This window comes from Schistocerca gregaria, chromosome 9 (genome assembly GCF_023897955.1).
Source record: "Schistocerca gregaria isolate iqSchGreg1 chromosome 9, iqSchGreg1.2, whole genome shotgun sequence".
Classification (NCBI taxonomy): domain Eukaryota; kingdom Metazoa; phylum Arthropoda; class Insecta; order Orthoptera; family Acrididae; genus Schistocerca; species Schistocerca gregaria.
The window spans coordinates 91,578,998-91,597,464 of NC_064928.1; the positions used below are offsets into that span (position 1 = coordinate 91,578,998).

An 18,467-nucleotide genomic window follows, 5' to 3' on the forward strand; every position below is an offset into this window, starting at 1 on the left:
TTTGCGTGTGCAAAACTTCAATCACAATTTGACATAGGGTGAAATTGAACAGGTCATCCATCATCTTTACTGTTAAATGAGTGTTTGACCTCACAAGAGCATGCACACATTCAACGTTTTCATCTGTTTTTGTAGTTGAGATGTCGCTGAGCAAGGCTTATCTTCAGTGTATTCTTGGCCTTCCAAAAATGATTTGTGCCAGCGAAAAACTTGTGTTCTCGATAAGGAATGTTCTACATAGGCCGGTATCAACTTTTCATAGGTCACACTTGCGGATTCCCCAGTTTAATACAAAACTTGATGGCATAATGTTGCTGTAATTCTGATGATTTTTGTAACACACTTTCGCTGCTGGCACTATCAAAAAATCACGATGGCTGTACGGAGCTGAAACTCGGACTGAGCATCTGAAAGGGATGAACACTCCAGTCTGTGCAAGTAGAACAATACAGCATTGCCAGTTCACTCACATTGTTGTCATTCTCATTACTTTTTCACACACCTCATAGGATAGACGACGTATCAAACCACCTGTGCAATGAACCAGTGACAAAACTGTCACCGCAGAAGCAAACTCTTTGGTAAAACGGCATGTATCCATTTTAAGTGATACATATTCTTGTGGAGAATGTTCCCTGTGGCAATCTGGCTTACCTTGTAGTGATGAGCCACATGCCTGGTGCAGACACCGGAGTCATATTCTGCAGCTTTTCCTCAGTGCTGTGTGTATACATTCTGGGCACACTAGCCTTTCATAACTACCCACTCCCACAAAGGAGCTTGTGTCACACAAATGGTGAAACACTGTAGCACACACTTTATGGTACAGTTGATGGTGAGACTTTTCCCAGTATAGACATGCCTGTCTATTGCCACTGTCATTTGTCTTTCAGTGTAAAGGCTTTGTCGGCATCTTTCTGGTCGGTGTCGGCATCTTTCTGGTCAGTATACTGGTCCATTGTGTCTCAGAGGTGCATTACATAACACACGTCCACAGCAGAATGAGTCGGCAAAAGCAGTGAAGCAGATGCCCCTTCGTAGCGATGTGCAAGTGCATTTCCATCACATACAGCATACCCACCCTCTCTAGTGTGGAGCTGAAATGCCAGCAGAGACAGAATATTCCCACTTTCGTGGTGTTTTCATAAATGTACTTTCAGCCATTCAAACCTACACTGCCAGAGCTGTTTTATCTCCACCTTCAAGTGGGTTTACCTCCTTTGTAATGCATTTGCAGCCTTATGCCCTCTTTTGCTCTCTACCCTCACGGGAATTGTTTCTTGAGATTTGTCACCATTTAGCACAAGCACGCTTTATATGTTACTTTCTGAGGCAATCGAGATTCCCTCCCTCTCTCTTTCCCTTATCCTTTTGCAGAATTGTCTACTGTTGATTGCTCTTCTCCATCAGGAAAGAGAAGAAGGGGTGCAAAGTTTGTCTACGTTATTAACATCGGGGTTGAGATCTGATTCACAGTAGGATTGCGGTGTGTAATTTTTCCTGGCTTGTGGAATCTGCTATGTGGTAATTATTAAGTCCTTCATTTCTGTCCAAGTTAACCTTGCTAACTAAACCAAAAAATCAGTGAAATATTAAATAATAAACAGACTTCATTGTTATACCAATATAAAAGGTAAGTATTTTAATCCCTTACAAACATACAATATTTGTAGTTTTCTATCCCTGCTGGTATAACAGTAAATTGTTCTTGGCAGGTTGATTGCCTGCCTTAATCTAATGTGGGACGCTTTACAAATAGAGTTTGAGGGCCTACACAGTTTTTGGCAGTTGGGGGGGTGTATTCATGTGAGCACAGCTGTGTGAAAGTCACTTACATTTGCACTGATTCAAAGTTCAGCAACATGCCATATTGCTTCTGTGCAGCATTTACAGTTTTGCTATGCTGCATGGGTGAAGGACATGCTATAATCATTCCATGAGTTACTAAAGTATTTGAATATCAGGTTTGATTCCACAGGGAAACTATTGTGACCTGTGATTGTATTCATTTCAAAAAAAGAAAATTGTGCAACAATAAATTGCAAACTATACTTATTGCATATCTAGATTTTCGTCACTGTGTATCCAACTTGACTACAGCAAATGTAAGTTAAAACATTAAAAATACTTGTATATGCACATAGTCCCAACCAGAGTACGTGCATGTAGAAGTGCTTTTAATATTTTAACTTGCACTGCCCCACTGCCCAGATAGCCACACAGTGACCAAAATCTAGATATGCAATAAACATCATTTGTGACTGATTGCTGTGCCCTTAACTACATGACATTTGGATATATTCAGTATTCTAACTGTTTCATCCAAAGTATTCAGTTACACTATACAACATTATAAATATATTGTTTTAATAGTATATATGGCAGACAACTGGCAGACCATTGTTGTAGTTATAAGCCTCATATATATGAAGTACTCAGTGAATTCTTCCACTTAATGCCACAGTGCTTGTATTCTGCAGCTGTCCGTCCACACAGTGCACACATGGACTTGCTCTGACCCAGACTACTGGTGTGTAATCTGCGACAGAGCTAAAAACGTAGTGGCGGTGCCTGGCTGCACTCAACAGTTAGGGCATGAAACTTGAAATGTTCAAAGATAATACTATTTCAGAATGACTGTATGCTTATAGGTTAGCCTTGACATTTTGAGATTAAACTGCAGGTTCCTTTTTAACAGGAATGGCTGAAGCACTGCAATACGAGTAGAAGAGCTGGGCAAGTGTTTGCGCAGGAGAACTTCCTGTCATACAAGACGCTGCTGACTCTGGCGGACATGAAGAAGCAGTTCTTGGAGCTACTGGCTAGCATTGGCTTTGTTCCCGGTGACGTGCGTGGTGTCAAGAGAGGCTCCGAGATTGACAAGATCATTCTTGTAACCGGACCACAGGTGGGAATCTCTCTCTCTCTCTCTCTCTCTCTCTCTCTCTCTCTCTCAAATAATTTAGGGGAAAGCAGTCAGGTAGCATGATTGGTCACCACTGATTTTCTGCAGGCGAACGCTTCATAATTTTCAAGGCACAAATGAAATAAGAGGTTGCTGTGTATGGAAACATAAATCATCAGTGGATGGAACTGTAAACATAAAACAGAAGGTGGTTTATGAACAAAACCAATATAACCATAACTACAATAGTCTGTCCAAAATTACTTTAGGATTGACACTTTGGCAGGAGCATGTGGCGGCCCCGAGCAGAGTTACCGTGTCCCACATCTAAAACATGTATACTTACTTTATAATCGTGGAAATTGTGTTCTGAAAGAGCTACACTACATTTTCATTTTAGCTTTATCTGTGGCAACATATTGTTAAGACTTTTCTCACGACATTACTGGATTTTCGATGTGTGGGGATTTTTTTATTATTGAAGTTGGGTGAATGCATTATGCAAAGTAAATCTTAGGAATACATCATATTGTCATATGCTCAAAACTAGAACTCTGTCGGAGATCTCTAGTACGAGATAATTTGAGTTAAATGTGACGCACAATGGTCTGCTCACATTTCAGCTACTAATTGGGTGCCCGAATAGTTTCAGAATGAGAAACAGTTCACTGTAGGTTTGTAATGAAACTGTTATTAATTTTTCTGATCCACTTACTTAATCCTAATGCAACCAAAAATAAAATTGAGATTGATTATCACAGTGGGAAAAGTATCTTAAATAGGCCGACCTCTGTCATTTAGAAAGAACAAAAGTGATGCAAATAACAGGGCCTCTCTGTTACAGCACTTATATTGTAAACAGTAATATTTATTTTGTGTGATGCGTAGTGAATTCCCAAGGTGAACTTCCTATGAAAGTAGTTGCTATTAAGGTCTTCTTATTGATATTTCAGAACTTACAATGATATAATTTTGTTATGTAGGCACTTGCAGATGTGAACTGTGCATGCCAAACACGTAGCTGGAGTCGCCTGTGCTCTGTTTCTATGGGGGTAATGGAAAAACTCCACTGATATCACACTCAGGGCTATGATGGATTCTTGAAGCATCACTGTCACTGCCACTGCCACCGTTGTCATTTAATGAAATAATCACCTCCACTGAATTTTTCAAAGAGCTTCATTCTGCCACACCCTTTCCATGATGCTGTGCATATGTTTGATGGCTTTCTTCCAATCTTCGGTGGTGATGCTCCGGACAGTTTCTTTTTTTAGGATAAATTTATTGTTATTCCTGCCTATGTAACCTTTAATTTGGGCCCATATTATTTCTGTTGGGTTGAAATGGCAGTTGTAAGGTGGTAGCCTAATGACTGCGTGCCCATGTTTTATACCAGTTCATCGATTTTGTACGGGGTGAACTGTGGTTTGTGGCTAGATAGTTTTTCCGTAAACTGTATGGTGAAACTAAACAATCATTTCCTTCGTTTGGTTTGCCATGTTAGGTGCCTTGTCAACAACAATTGAATGGTAAGGCGCGTTATCTGGTACAATTGAAGATTTGGTATTAGTGAATATTCGAACCACTTTGTAAATTTAACGTGGTTCATTTCATCGTGATAATCTCCTGTTTTCTTTGATTTAAAAATCAGGAGACTTTTTAGGAGGAAACCCTGTGAGAAGTCTCCATGAAGAAGTAGTAGTCTGCTACTCTTGCCAGAAGGCATTGCCATTGTTTCTTTAGCTGTGTCGTCTTACAGCCCTACCTAACAACATGACCAGAACTGTCAAGCCACACCAATTCATCAATATTTATGCTACGGATGTACCTTAAAAATCAACATTGCCATCCAGCTATATCCTCCCACTCCGTCAACAGAAATGTCCATAGTGAAAGCCAAGGTTATGTAAAACTGTGGACAAGGATGTGCAACTGCCTTGATAAAGTTCTGATTCTTTAAGCGTGACCAGTAACTTCCTGAGTGTTGGATATTCCTTCCTGCGATAATAATCGTAAATGAGATGATGAATGACATCCTCTGCAAACGAATCGATATTGGTAATCCGCTTATCTGTACAACATTTTTTTCCAGGGGTGCTAAGTTTTGATGTTTCTTCAGCTTCTTTTTCCTTGTTGTACATTTCCTTCCCAATCTCCACAACAGTTTCTTTTGTTTATATTCAAAGCTGTAGCAGCTCTGTCAATCACTTTGGTAATGGAGATCAGGGGGCCACCATTAAGGTTTTCATTCTCAAAGAAGGCACATGATGTGCAAACCATTTCTCTTCATTGCCCTCGTATGGGAATCCCCTAGCCAGGAGAATGATGGCAAACTTTTCCACCTTATAACTTCCGACGAACTTCCTGCTGACATCATTGATTACCAAACAGTGAATGAATAACAGTAACAACTAATAATGGTAACAGCTCCCAAACCCTAAAAACAAACACACGGAAAGTCACAGGGCGCATAAATCACACAGGACAGCAAGCTGGGTGCAACTGGAACCCACTACAAGCAGGAAGTGTTGTTTGGGATAAAGGTTTGGCAACTTTGGGGATTTGCTGCAGCTGCAGGCAGCACAGTATAGGCGGAAAGTGGCCCAGGCTGCTGCATGGGTTTTCCCCCTTGCTACTTCTGTCCTCATTGTGCACTACTTGAGCCCCATCTTATTCTGTTACTTGCAGGGCGTGGAGTCACTCACGTCAATCTAGAACAGTTTTTATGGAGTTTAACGAAGGTGATGTTTGCCTGATGTATTCAACGATACCCTTTGGCTACCCTGTTTAAAGGATCGGCCTAAGAAATACCAGATTAAGATCAACCTGAATATGCCTAAATAATGCGTAGTTGAAAAAATAAAAAAAATAAAATTGCAACCAGGATTGTTTTTAACCAATACTGGAAGTTTTATATTTCTAAACATTTAAAGCAAGTTGACAGCCTTTGCACCACTTTGAAATCTTGTCGAGGTCTGGCTGAATATTTATGCAGCTTCTTTCAGGTAGACTTCTTTATAGATAACTGCATCACCTGCAGAAAACCTGAGGTTACTATTCGTATTGTGTGCTAGGTCATTAATATAAACATGAACACACTTATGTGGGGTACATCTGAAGTTATTTCTACATCTGCAGATGGCTCTCCACCTGAGATAAAATACTGTGTCCTGCGTACCAAAAAGCCCTCAATCCAGTAACTAATTTCAGTTGATAATCCATATGATTGTGCTTTTGACAATAAGCGTAGTTATGGTACTGTGCTATTCAGAAATTAAGAAATTGTGCATCTGTCTGACTGCCTTGTTCAGTATGGCATGTAAGAAAAATGTGTTTGGTTTCATACAATAAACGTTTTTGGAATCAATGCTGACTGGCATTGAGAGGGTCATTCTGCTCAAGATACCTCATTATCATTGAGCTCAGAATATGTTCTAAGTTTCTATAGGAAATCAGTGTCAAGGAAATTGGACGGTAGTTTTCTGGATCACTTCTATTACTCTTCTTGTAGACAGCTGTGACCTGTGCTTTTTTTCCAGGAACTGGACGTGGTTTTTTGTTTGAGGAACCTATGATAGACTATAGTTAGAAGAGGAGCTAACTCAGCTGCAAATTCAGTGTAAAATTTGACAGATTGCATCACATCATAGAGCTTTGTTCAGTTTCAATAATTTCATCTGTTTCTCAACACACTGACACTAATGCTTCTTTCACCTTTGCAGTGGTACATGGATTACATTGGGCCAATTCTCCTGTTTTTCCTTTACCGAGCGAGGTGGCGCAGTGGCTATCTCACACGCCTCGCATTCGGGAGGATGACAGTTCAATCCCGCGTCCGGTCATCCTGATTTAGGTTTTCCGTGATTTCCCTAAATCGCTCCAGGCAAATGCCGGGATGGTTCCACAGTTTCAGTGACACTGGACACTAGCTTTGGTGCCACTAACAGCTATAACATATGAACGGAATGTCTTTGGGTTTTGTGAAAAATCATTTGACAATATCCTGCTATGGTAATCATTGAAGGCATCACTCATTGCTCTCTCAACAGCCAAACACCTTTCATTCAGCATGTCTCTATCTATAGCCGTAAGCTTTGTTTTACACAGTAATCTCTGCTTCTTCAGAAGTTTCTTCTCAGTGGCTGCATACCATGTAGATTCCCTCCCATTATGAATTGTTCTAACTGGGTACATATCCATCCAGTGCATGGTCAACTATTATTTTAAATTCAGCCATAGTTCGTCTAGATGCATGTGCCCAGTGCTGAAAGTTTCAAGTTCCTCATTGAGATATGATATTACTGATTTTTTATCCATTTTAATAAACACGCATATCTTTCTGCTTGGTAATCATTATTATCACAGCCACATCATGGTCACTGATACCAGTTTTGTTTGTGGACGTCCTCAAAAGTGGGGTTACTATCTATCTGTTCTAGGTAGTTTCCAGAGAAGGCATTTAGTTATGTTTCACAGGATGTCTTATCACACCCACTACTAACAAAACTGTAGTTTTCCCAATTAATTTTTGGGTGATAAGTCTTCACTGATGATTACAGTATGATTGGGGAACATGTATGTACAAATGAACTGAGGTTTTTTCTAGAAGTTTTCAGTTACATCAGGAAATGAGTCTAGTGGGTCATAAAGGATCCAGATTTTATTTTATACCCACCCCTGATATGAGCCTTGCACAAACAATCCTACACGCAGCTTCGATTTCTATCTTAGTGAATTTGAGTTTTTTGTCTACTGCTTCAAATACACCACCCTTTTTAATGGACACTTAGTCGCTATTTGTCTTGCAAAATATTAAACACACACACACACACACACACACACACACACACACACACACACACACACACACACCAAAAAATTAAGCCTCATAAACTGCCAAAGGTTCATGAATTGAATTTTTTCGATAAATTCTTTGAGGTGAATATATAAAACAATGACAACGAATTTGATTGTTCTTTTGCTTAATGTCATGTGAGTACAAAATATCAGAATTTTATTGTTTGGGACCAGTTTCCAATAGCAGTTAAGTGATATTGTTATATTAATAGTAATAATAATCTACTACTACATCTTAAAAGATTCTTGTGAAAGAATTTTGTTGTTCAATAAAATGTAACTGAAGTTTGAAGTTACTAAGAAATTTTATCATGTATCTTTCAATTTCAGGAACAATCACAGAAATGTTTCATTTTCAAACATGAAATTAGTAGCTAAAGCTTGGATGTGAATAATTGGTTTACAGGTAACTGAATGTCACTGCTAGCCTTAATGTGAGAACACAAGTGGGCTTAACATAACTTTACCTTGCTTAGCCAGTTTTCCAACCAGAGTATCGTAAACTTGCAGTGACATGTGCCTGCAAGTGATTTTAGGCAAAATGTGGATGCCTGTCCATTGACTGCATGCGGTCAACCAATTTTGACGCCCGCAGTATTGTTCCTATAGTCTTCAGTATTTTGTATTCGGTATGATAATTTACATTTCACCTCTCTGATTTGCCTGATTTTGGTTTTTAAAACATGTTTTCAGTTAAACGTGAACTGTGAAAACTGGCGGTTACTGGCAGCCATTTTATGTGCAGCACTCTACCCCAATATTGTGAAGGTCCTCACTCCGGAGAAGGTATATATTCCGAGTGTCATGGGAGCCATTCCCATGGATAACAGTGCCAACGCACTGAAGTTCAAGACACGCAGTGATGGATATGTAAGTTTTTTTCTGTCCGACAAATGAATCTTTGTACAGTCTAAGCTACTTCCTATCGTGACCCTTTAGCCATAAGTAAAATGAGATATGTTCAGAAAGTAAGTACTGTATTGGAAAAAAACCTCATAAAACGTTTCCAAACCAAAATTTATTTTTACAAGAAATAGTGTATCTTAAACTATTATTCTAAATAGTTGCCACCATTCTTCAGGCATTTGTCATTGCAGGAAACCGGTTGTTCTATGCTCGCTTCATAGGAGGGTGCTACCATTGAAGACAGCTGCTGCTGAACACCATTTTTTGCATTGTCGTTGCTGTGAAAGCACCTTCCTCCAAAATCAGGCTTTAAGTTCAAGAACAAATGGTTGTCAGAAGAAGCAAGATCAGTGCTGTAGGTCATGGACTGCTCAGTCAAGGCATTGTGTTTCTTCACGACCATTCACATCCCCATTTTGCTGGTGTCACTCAAAACTGTATACAGCAATCCGGATGGGAGCAGTTCGATCACCTGCCATACAGCCCCAATCACGCATCTTCTGACTACCACTTGTTCTTGAACTTGAAACATGATTGTGGAGTAAAGTGCTTTGACAGTGATGACAATACAGAAAAAAAACTGTTTTCAGCACTGGTGGCATCTTTCTATGAAGAGGGCATAGAAAAATTGGTTTCCCACTAAGAAAAAATGTCGGAACAATTGTGGCAACTGCATAGAAAAATACTTTAAGATATGCTCTTCCTTGTGAAAATAAATTTGGTTTGAATATAATAGAGGGAAACATTCCACATGGGAAAAATATATCTAAAAACAAAGATGATGTGACTTACCGAACAAAAGCGCTGGCAGGTCGATAGACACACAAACATATACACAAAATTCGAGCTTTCACAACCGGCGGTTGCTTCGTCAGGAAAGAGGGAAGGAGAGGGAAAGATGAAAGGATGTGGGTTTTAAGGGAGAGGGTAAGGAGTCATTCCAATCCCGGGAGTGGAAAGACTTACCTTAGGGGGGAAAAAGGATAGGTATACACTCGCGCGCGCACACGCACACACACACACACACACACACACACACATATCCATCCGCACATTATTATGTCTGCTTGTGTGTGTGTGTGTGTGTGTGTGTGTGTGTGTGTGTGTGTGTGTGTGTGTGTGTGTCCACGTGTCCTTTTTTCCCCCTAAGGTAAGTCTTTCCGCTCCCGGGATTGGAATGACTCCTTACCCTCTCCCTTAAAACCCACATCCTTTCGTCTTTCCCTCTTTCCTGAAGAAGCAACCATTGGTTGCGAAAGCTAGAATTTTGTGTGGATATTTGTGTTTGTTTGTGTGTCTATCGACCTGCCAGCACTTTTGTTTGGTAAGTCACATCATCTTTGTTTTTAGATATATTTTTCCCACGTGGACAGTTTCCCTTACAAAAAACTAATAATAAAACAAAATTGCACGGCGCGAGATTCGACCCGGCGACCTTCGGATTACAAACCTGCGCGCTTACCGCTGCGCCACGACGCTGTAGAAAATTATTAATCATAGAGAGTATTTCACCGCAACAGTTTCTTTTAACTGTCGATTTTCTCGACAACGGCTGAGAAGTGCATCTTGGTGCTTTGCCACATTACACCTCTGGCCATGAGCTTTTATTATGCGCAGTATGAATCAAATCTGAATTTCATAATTGGCGGCCTCCCCTTGTGAAACTAAAAGCCAAGTTTGCATAAATATGATCCCAATAATAACAAATTAAAGCTGGAAAGAAAACACAATGAAGATGATTGTTTATAATGAGTGATGAGAGTGAGTAATATGCATTAAAAGAAAGATGAAGGGCTGATTTAGATGTGGTAAAAATATTGCCAGCTGAATTTGTTGGAAATAAGATTGATCTAATTTACTGTTACTTCTCCTGTTGGTATTCCCCTTATTTCCACCATTCACATATGTGAATATCTTCTCCTCACTTACCAGTGACACTGTATTCTATTCCTGTATGAGTTGTTTTAGCGTTCTATATGATTTACAACCAGAAGGGTCTTACACTCTCAAGTACCCTAAGTTATTTGTATGGGAAAACCCAATTTTTAAAGTATTTTTTTGTAGTGAAAAAACTAGTTGTTAAGCCTGTGTGTGTGTGTGTGTGTGTGTGTGTGTGTGTGTGTGTGTGTTTGTTTGTTTGTTTGTTTGTTTGTTGGATCTATATTTGATGCTCTTTACTCAATATACACTGTTTATTTCCAGGTGTTCTTGCACCCTTCCTCTGTGAACTACACAGTCAGCCGATACCCTAGCCCATACTTGGTGTACCAGGAAAAGGTACGGACGAGTAGAATATATGTCCGCGATTGTACAATGGTGCCAGTTATGCCACTGGTACTGTTCTCTGGGTGTGCATTGCATGTCGAGCTGCAGCAGGGGAACTTCATCTTGTCTCTGGATGATGGCTGGATCAAGTTTCTCGTTGACAGACACCAGGTGAGTGCACAGCCATCAAAAGCTTTTCATTTATTCGTGTTACCTGTAGACGGAGATGTTTTGTGTTTGTTCCAGTTTAGCTTTGCATGTAATATTGGTTTTTGCTGCTCTGGATGCATGAGGCATACTTATGTTGTGAAGTACAGAATTTTTTATATTTTTCTGGTATGGTATTAGAAAGTCCCTGGGCAGAATAAAACTAACGGAAAGAGTGAGGGAGAGGAGCTGAGTGGTTCACAGGCACAGGCGTAAGACTTGTCATTGTTGACTGTCTAGACAATGTTCTGCTTTGGCAGAAACTTACTTATATATTTTGTAGGGAAGTTCCTTTTGAATGTAAATACTTTCGGATTAAATGAGATCTACATAACATTCTAGTCCACATGGATCAAGGTGCGAGACCTGCCCACCCCATCTATATAGCACCAAGGTACAGTCTTAGACATAAAAACTGACCACCGGCCGGCTGCCACAGAGACAAAGTCCGAGTCATTCACTTAAGGTGACCGCCTCTGACAACTCTTAAGTCCGGCCATCTGCACAATCTGGCAACACTGTAAGGTGCGGAAGTGTCAGGAGGAAGTGTTGTCTTCTTCCTAGATGTTGTCTCGGATTGTGTGAGCCTGTGGTCTAGTGGTAATCATCATGAATGGCCACTTATTCGCGTCCAACTTTTTTTTTTTTTTTACACCACATTTCGGCCCTCATCTAAAGTTATGAGTCTGATTGAACATCGAAGATAATTCGCTGCACATTCTACCCACCAGCAATAACAAGTACTCTCCCCTAATATAAAAGTAAAGCACTATCATACCATCATTCACCCTGAAGCCCTGTATGCTTCAGAGTGTCTATCATTTGTCAGGAATGGCCTTACAGACAAACTTGAATTCTGAGAGAGTAAGGTGTGAGGAATATATGGTTACCAGTTAAGAAAGGTAACGAATATGAGAGAAAACCAATTCAAGAAATCCACAAAGACTGTGAAAAAATCTTGGATGTGGCTAGTCTTTTATGTCTACAAGATGCATCCCAACGGGTTGACCAGTCAGTGTTTCGCATGCTAGCAAAAGAGACCCATTGACTATGGATGATGGAAGTGATTAAAAATCTGCAGCAACTAGGGATACAGAAAGAGATTTAAAAGACGAGACAATGCTTCAGCAAGCGAGGTTCCACGAAAAACCTCCGAGGGAGATGACGTGCTCTCTGAAAAAAGGAGAGAAAGGAATGGTACAGCTATGTGAACATCAAAACTCATTCCAAACACAGTAATTGATCATTGTGGTGTTTAGTTGACCTATACAAAATGACAATAAAAAAGATTTATCTTCAATAACAAAGATTCCAAGACTAACCAAGCGGGAAAACGCCGGTAGATAGGCAGAATAAATAAAACACACAAACACACACACAGAATTTCTAGCTTTCGCAACCGACGATTGCTTCTTCAGGAAAGAGGGAAGGAGAGGGAAAGACGAAAGGATGTGGGTTTTAAGGGAGAGGGTAAGGAGTCATTCCAATCCCGGGAGCGGAAAGACTTACCTTAGGGGGAAAAAAGGACAGGTGTACACTCGCTCTCGCGCACACACACACACACACACACACACACACACACACACACACACACACACACACACACATATCCATCCGCACATACACAGACACAAGCAGACATGTATGTGCGGATGGATATGTGTGTGTGTGCGAGTGTACACCTGTGCTTTTTCCCCCCTAAGGTAAGTCTTTCCGCTCCCGGGATTGGAATGACTCCTCACCCTCTCCCTTAAAACCCACATCCTTTCGTCTTTCCCTCTCCTTCCCTCTTTCCTGAAGAAGCAACCGTCGGTTGCGAAAGCTAGAAATTCTGTGTGTGTTTGTGTGTTTTATTCATTGTTCCTATCTACCGGCGCTTTCCCGCTTGGTAAGTCTTGGAATCTTTGTTTTTAATATATTTTTCCCATGTGGAAGTTTCTTTCTGTTTTATTTACAAAGATTTATCTTCTTTTGAAATAATAAAAATCTGTGATTAGTTGCTGCAGAGGTTGAATGCCCGCCAGAGGAGGTGGAGTTAGAGGACCGTTAGTGGGCACAGTGGCTGTGGGGCACTGTGCTCTCACGGCGAGTGCACAACCAGCTTGTGCCACGTGCATACGGCAGCCAGTAGCGTTCCCTACAGCTGGTATAAGGTGGCCGCCCAGCGCACAAATGGTCTGTTCAGTGCTCGTGCTTGATAACTACCTAGCTTGTCACCCAGTCATGTCTTGGATTTATCTCTGTGCTTCTTTGGGCCTTGTCGTCGTCATTGGATGAAGGCTTATCTTAGCGCCTCATTGTCAAGTAGATTGTTTGTCTTTGTCCTGGTCTGTTGTTTGTCCACAGTCTGTCGTAGTTCATTCACCTAACATTAGTTTGGGTTACTCTTCTGCAGACAGCTGTCCCTCCTGGTGACTTTCTCAATTTCTCCTGCAGCTCTGAAGCGTACACAGATATGTGGATGTAGCAAAACTGTTTGTTAAACTTTAAAGGTTTCTTATTTATTTATGATTAAAGGTTTGTTTATTTATAGAACATATTAAACTTGTATCTGAAACTTTCATAACTTATTTACTAAAGTCGGCCGGTAGCAAACTTTAATCTTTCCTTTTTATGTACGCATTTAATCATACACTCAAAAATGAGTTTATTGTAACCAATGTGACCACCCCACTGCATGTCAACCCAGGTTATGATATGATCACTTCTAATGACATTGCTTTCTGCTACTGACTGGTAAACATTTAGCTGTCCTCACATACTGATCAAACATGTCTCTTCCAGCAGATGGAAGGTTTGTCAGGTTGTGACATGCATCACAGATAGCACAGTCGGTCTGATCATTTCTCGCAACAGCTTATGATCCATCGAGAGTCTGGTGCATAGTTGTAATGTCTTCCATTTACCCGGCCACAAGAAAGCCTGATTTCTGTTGACTGAAAAGTTATAAGCTTATAGTGTGGGTTGTCTGTATTAGTAGGTTCATAGTAGTAGTAGTAGTAGTAGTAGTAGTAGTAGCTTTAACTCTTTTTACAAGGATGTAGAACATGTCAAAATATTTACAAGTTTAGATCAATTTAAAATAAGCTAATTCTCATACATATACATTTACAGACTTCTAGTTTGTGACAATCATTAGATTTACTCCTGGTATACAATACTTTTTTTACAAATAACTTATTACATAATGTAATGCCACACTGTTCTCTCATATCTCATTACCAGTCACTGCACACAGTATACACACATTGTTTCATAACACACACACACACACACACACACACACACACACACACACACACGTGATCTCTGGGCCATTTTCTGTACTGCAACTTCCCATTTGCTATCCTGAAAAAACGGAGTCAGCATCCCTCTATAATGAGTGAAATATTGAGCTCAGGAAGAGGAAGAGGTGTTAGTATAGTGCTATGCATAGCTTGGGAGTAAGTTTTTCTAGAAAAGGAAAAAAGAAGGGAAAAACATAGTGTGAAGGTGTTATATGGAAAATTGGATGTTTTATAATCATTATTATTATTATTTACTTGAACAGCTTTTTTAACCAGACTCCTACTCTGTTTTGTCTAAGTAATCCTTTAATGCATAACAGGTACTTTTTAGCTGCCTCTTTAAATACGTGTATTTTTGCAATTTTTAAAATCTCTTTTGGTAATTTATTGTACAGTTTTATTCCAAGGTAGAAAACGCTGTTTTGTGTTTAATGTTTATTTTTTCTTGATAAATGTAAGTCCAGCTCATCTTCCATGGTCATGGACAGAGCTGTTTGTGCAGTAATTACCAATGTTATTTTTGATGTGCACAACTGACTGGTAAATGTATTCACACGGAGCAGTTAAAATCCCCAGTGTTTTGAACAGATCTTTCCAATAAACTTGACTAGTATTTTTGGTTATTATTCTTATGGCTCTTTTCTGGAGTTTGAAAATTGTGTACATATTTTGTGCATTTCTTTCCCAAAACAGAATGGCAACACGATAGGCATCAGTCGTGTTGCCATAGGTTGCAAACTCATTGAGGTTGCTGTAAAAAATTTTTACATGTGACACGCGCACATTTAAGCTTTTGAAACTACACTGAGGTGCCAAAAGTGATGGGATATCTCCTAATATCATGCCGCACTTCTTTTTGCCCAATGTAGTGCTGCAATTTGACGTGGCAAATCCTCTGCAGAAATACCGTGTTGTGCTTCTACTATAGTGTTTCCAGTGCAGGGTTTTGTACACAGACTGACCTCTCGATTATGTCAGGAGTATTTGATGGGATTCGTGTCAGATGATCTGGATGGCCAAACCATTCACTCTAATTGTCCAGAATGTTCTTCAAACCAATAGCGAACAATTGTAGCCAGATAACATAATGCATTGTCGTCCATAAAAATTCGATCGTTGTTTGGGAACATGGTGTCCGTGAATTGCTGCAAATGGTCTCCAAGTAGCCAGACATCCAGAGGGCCCAGTCCATTCCATGTAAACACAGCCCACACTATTATGGAGCCACCACCAGCTTGCACTTTGCCTTGTTGACATCTTGCGTCCACGGCTAAGTGGGTGTGTGCGCCACACTTGACTGTGCGCCACATTTGAATGTGTCCCATCAGCTCTTACCAATTGAAATAAGGACTCATTTGACCGGGCCACAGTTTTCCAGTCATCTTGGGTCCAATCGATATGGTCATGAGCCCAGGAGAAGTGCTGTATGTGATGTCGTGCTGTTAGCAAACTCTTACCAATTGAAATAAGGACTCATTTGACCAGGCCACAGTTTTCCAGTCATCTAGGGTCCAGTCGATATGGTTATGAGCCCAGGACAAGTGCTGTATGTGATGTCGTGCTGTTAGCAAAAGGTACTCGCGTCTGTTGTCTGGTGACATAGCCCACCAATGCCATATTTGGTTGCACTGCCACAGTGGACATTTCTGGAGTTATTTAACACAGTGTTGCTTGTCTGATATCACTGACAACTCTATGCAAAAGCTTAACAGATTTTTCAAAATAAGTCACTTAATAGCTGACACTTAACAGCTGTGGATCATAAAATATTGAATTCTCTAATAGTTTCTGAAATGGAATGTCCCATGTGTCCTGCTCCAGCTACCATTCCACTCAAAGTCTGTTAATTACCACTGTGTGGCCATAATCACGTCAGAAAACTTTTCACACAAATCACCTGAGTACAAATAACAGCTCTGCCAATGCACTGCCCTTGTGTATGGAATGCTTCTGTCATCTGCATTTGTACATATCGCTAATGCACGACTTTTGCCACCTCAGTGTGTGCTTATCGAAATATGCACAGAAAAAACAAAGGGATACAATACTTTGTGTATTTAAATGCACTTGCCATAACTGTCAGTATTATGAAAAGGATAGATTGGTACTACCATATGGTGGAGATGTTGAGTAGCAATTTATCCTTTTTGCAGTATTGTCATTCCATCCCAAATTTTCCACTATTCTTTACTGCCACTTGCCATTGTTCTGTACTAAAGCAAAAACAATTGGTTTCACATGTAATGTCTTGTAAATGTTTATAATGAGTTGGTCCAATATTTTCTTTTTTCCTCCTCCTCCTCCTCCTCCTCCTCCTCTTTTTCCTCTCACAAGTATCTTTGCTGCAGTCAATGAAAGCCACACAGAACGTAAAGTCCATACTTGCTTTCACAAAGTGTCACATTTTGTTGAAAATGGTAATTGTTGTATTTGTTTCCCTTCCAGGTGGGCCAGTTGCTGACCGCAATGAGAGATGAACTTGTGAAGCTGCTGGTGGATAAGATAAAGGACCCACAGTTGGACCTAGTGACTCACGAACGAGGAAAAGTCATCATCTCCACAATTGTCCGTCTTATCTCGAAAGACTGATGTTGCGAGAAGTCCTATGAAGGAATTACCTAATTTTTAGAAACTACTGTATATTTTTTTCAGTCTTTCTTTCTTTCTTTCTTCCCTCCCCCCCCCCCCTTCCCCCCTCCTTTCTGTCTACTGTGATAAGAACAGACTGACACTACTGACATTAGTAATATGCCATTGGATGGTAATAATCCCTTGTACATAGATGCCTATTCTGATCCTTGGATTCTGCTTCTGTGACATAACTGTGCAACAAGGCTGGAAATTCTCAACAATCTCCTGCCATGTTTGCCACCCATTAGTAATCTCTTTTTCTCTGATATAATATGTGTTGCATTGCTTAAAACATAACTGATATTGGCTTCTGATATCAGTATTACATTGGAAAACAAAAAATGGACGACATGTCATCATATGACATTACACAGATTGTAAATAGACATAGGGGGAAAAAAAAACTTTACAATCAACAAAACTGAGACATGTTTCAGACAGCCCAGAGTATCAGTTGGAAAAGCATAGTAGACACTGTAAAATTAGTTGTATGTAAAATGTGTAACTAGTACTGAAATGTTAGTATATATTTTTGCACTGTTTACATTGTAATACAATAATATTATTGTTGAGGTGCCTTAAATGTACAGTTTATGATGAATGTTACGGGTACATTTTGCAGAGCCAATTATGAGCATTAATTAAATGTTTTGAATGGCCATTTTGAGGCATATTGCAAAATAATCTTGTATGTTGAATTATTTATTACATTTTTGTACCTGTCTGTTTTTGAAGCTAAAAAATGCCTTTTATGTAAAAAAAAATCGCTGTGAAGTTTTAAATTTGTTGTTTGTTGTTTTTGAAGGGAATTTATTTATTTATGAAATATAGACAAATAACTGAAAAAATGAAAGCTTTAAACAGGAATAAAAGTAAAAATCAATAACATAACATGCTGCATGTCATTTGTTTATACTTTGGCACTTCCAGTAATTCATCCATAGCTCTGGTCCTGTTCCGATACATCATTGTATTCAGGTTTCTTGTGGACCTTTGTCTATTTTTTACCTTTTCAAAGTGTTGTTTTTTACCTGCAGTTCTGTGAAACTTTACTGACCCGCTAATCACACCCACATATAGGCACATGTAACATGTACATAAGCCAATGGTGACAAATTGCTTTATACACACTTCCCAACAAACACTGTTCTCCAGAGTGAGACCACATTTTGTGGCTAACAACCAGATTGACAGAGCTTTGTGGCCACTCACCATAATTTTAACATAAAGCTTAAATCGGCTTATACCCCTCTCCTGCTTTTTAACCTCAATGGAAGCTCTACTTCATACCTTACTGAACTAACACTCTAGAGAATTGTGGCATAGTGTCACTTACCTGTACGTAACATTAGAAATGTAGATGTGGGCAGATTGACCTTTTGTTTTAGATGTGACTTTTGTTTCTTTTC

At 39.7% G+C, this 18,467-nt stretch overlaps 1 protein-coding gene across 1 annotated transcript in view; it reads left to right on the top strand.

Annotated features, from left to right (window-relative positions):
• LOC126292307 (putative ATP-dependent RNA helicase DHX57) overlaps positions 1 to 17,949 on the top strand; it is a 181,856-nt gene extending 163,907 nt beyond the window's left edge. The window contains exons 20-23 of the mRNA XM_049986239.1: positions 2,699 to 2,908; positions 8,456 to 8,632; positions 10,871 to 11,104; positions 16,873 to 17,949. Coding sequence (XP_049842196.1) covers positions 2,699 to 2,908; positions 8,456 to 8,632; positions 10,871 to 11,104; positions 16,873 to 17,016 — 765 coding nt within the window. The 3' untranslated portion in view covers positions 17,017 to 17,949. The remainder of the gene's footprint in view (positions 1 to 2,698; positions 2,909 to 8,455; positions 8,633 to 10,870; positions 11,105 to 16,872) is intronic.
• Positions 17,950 to 18,467: the final 518 nt, after the last annotated feature.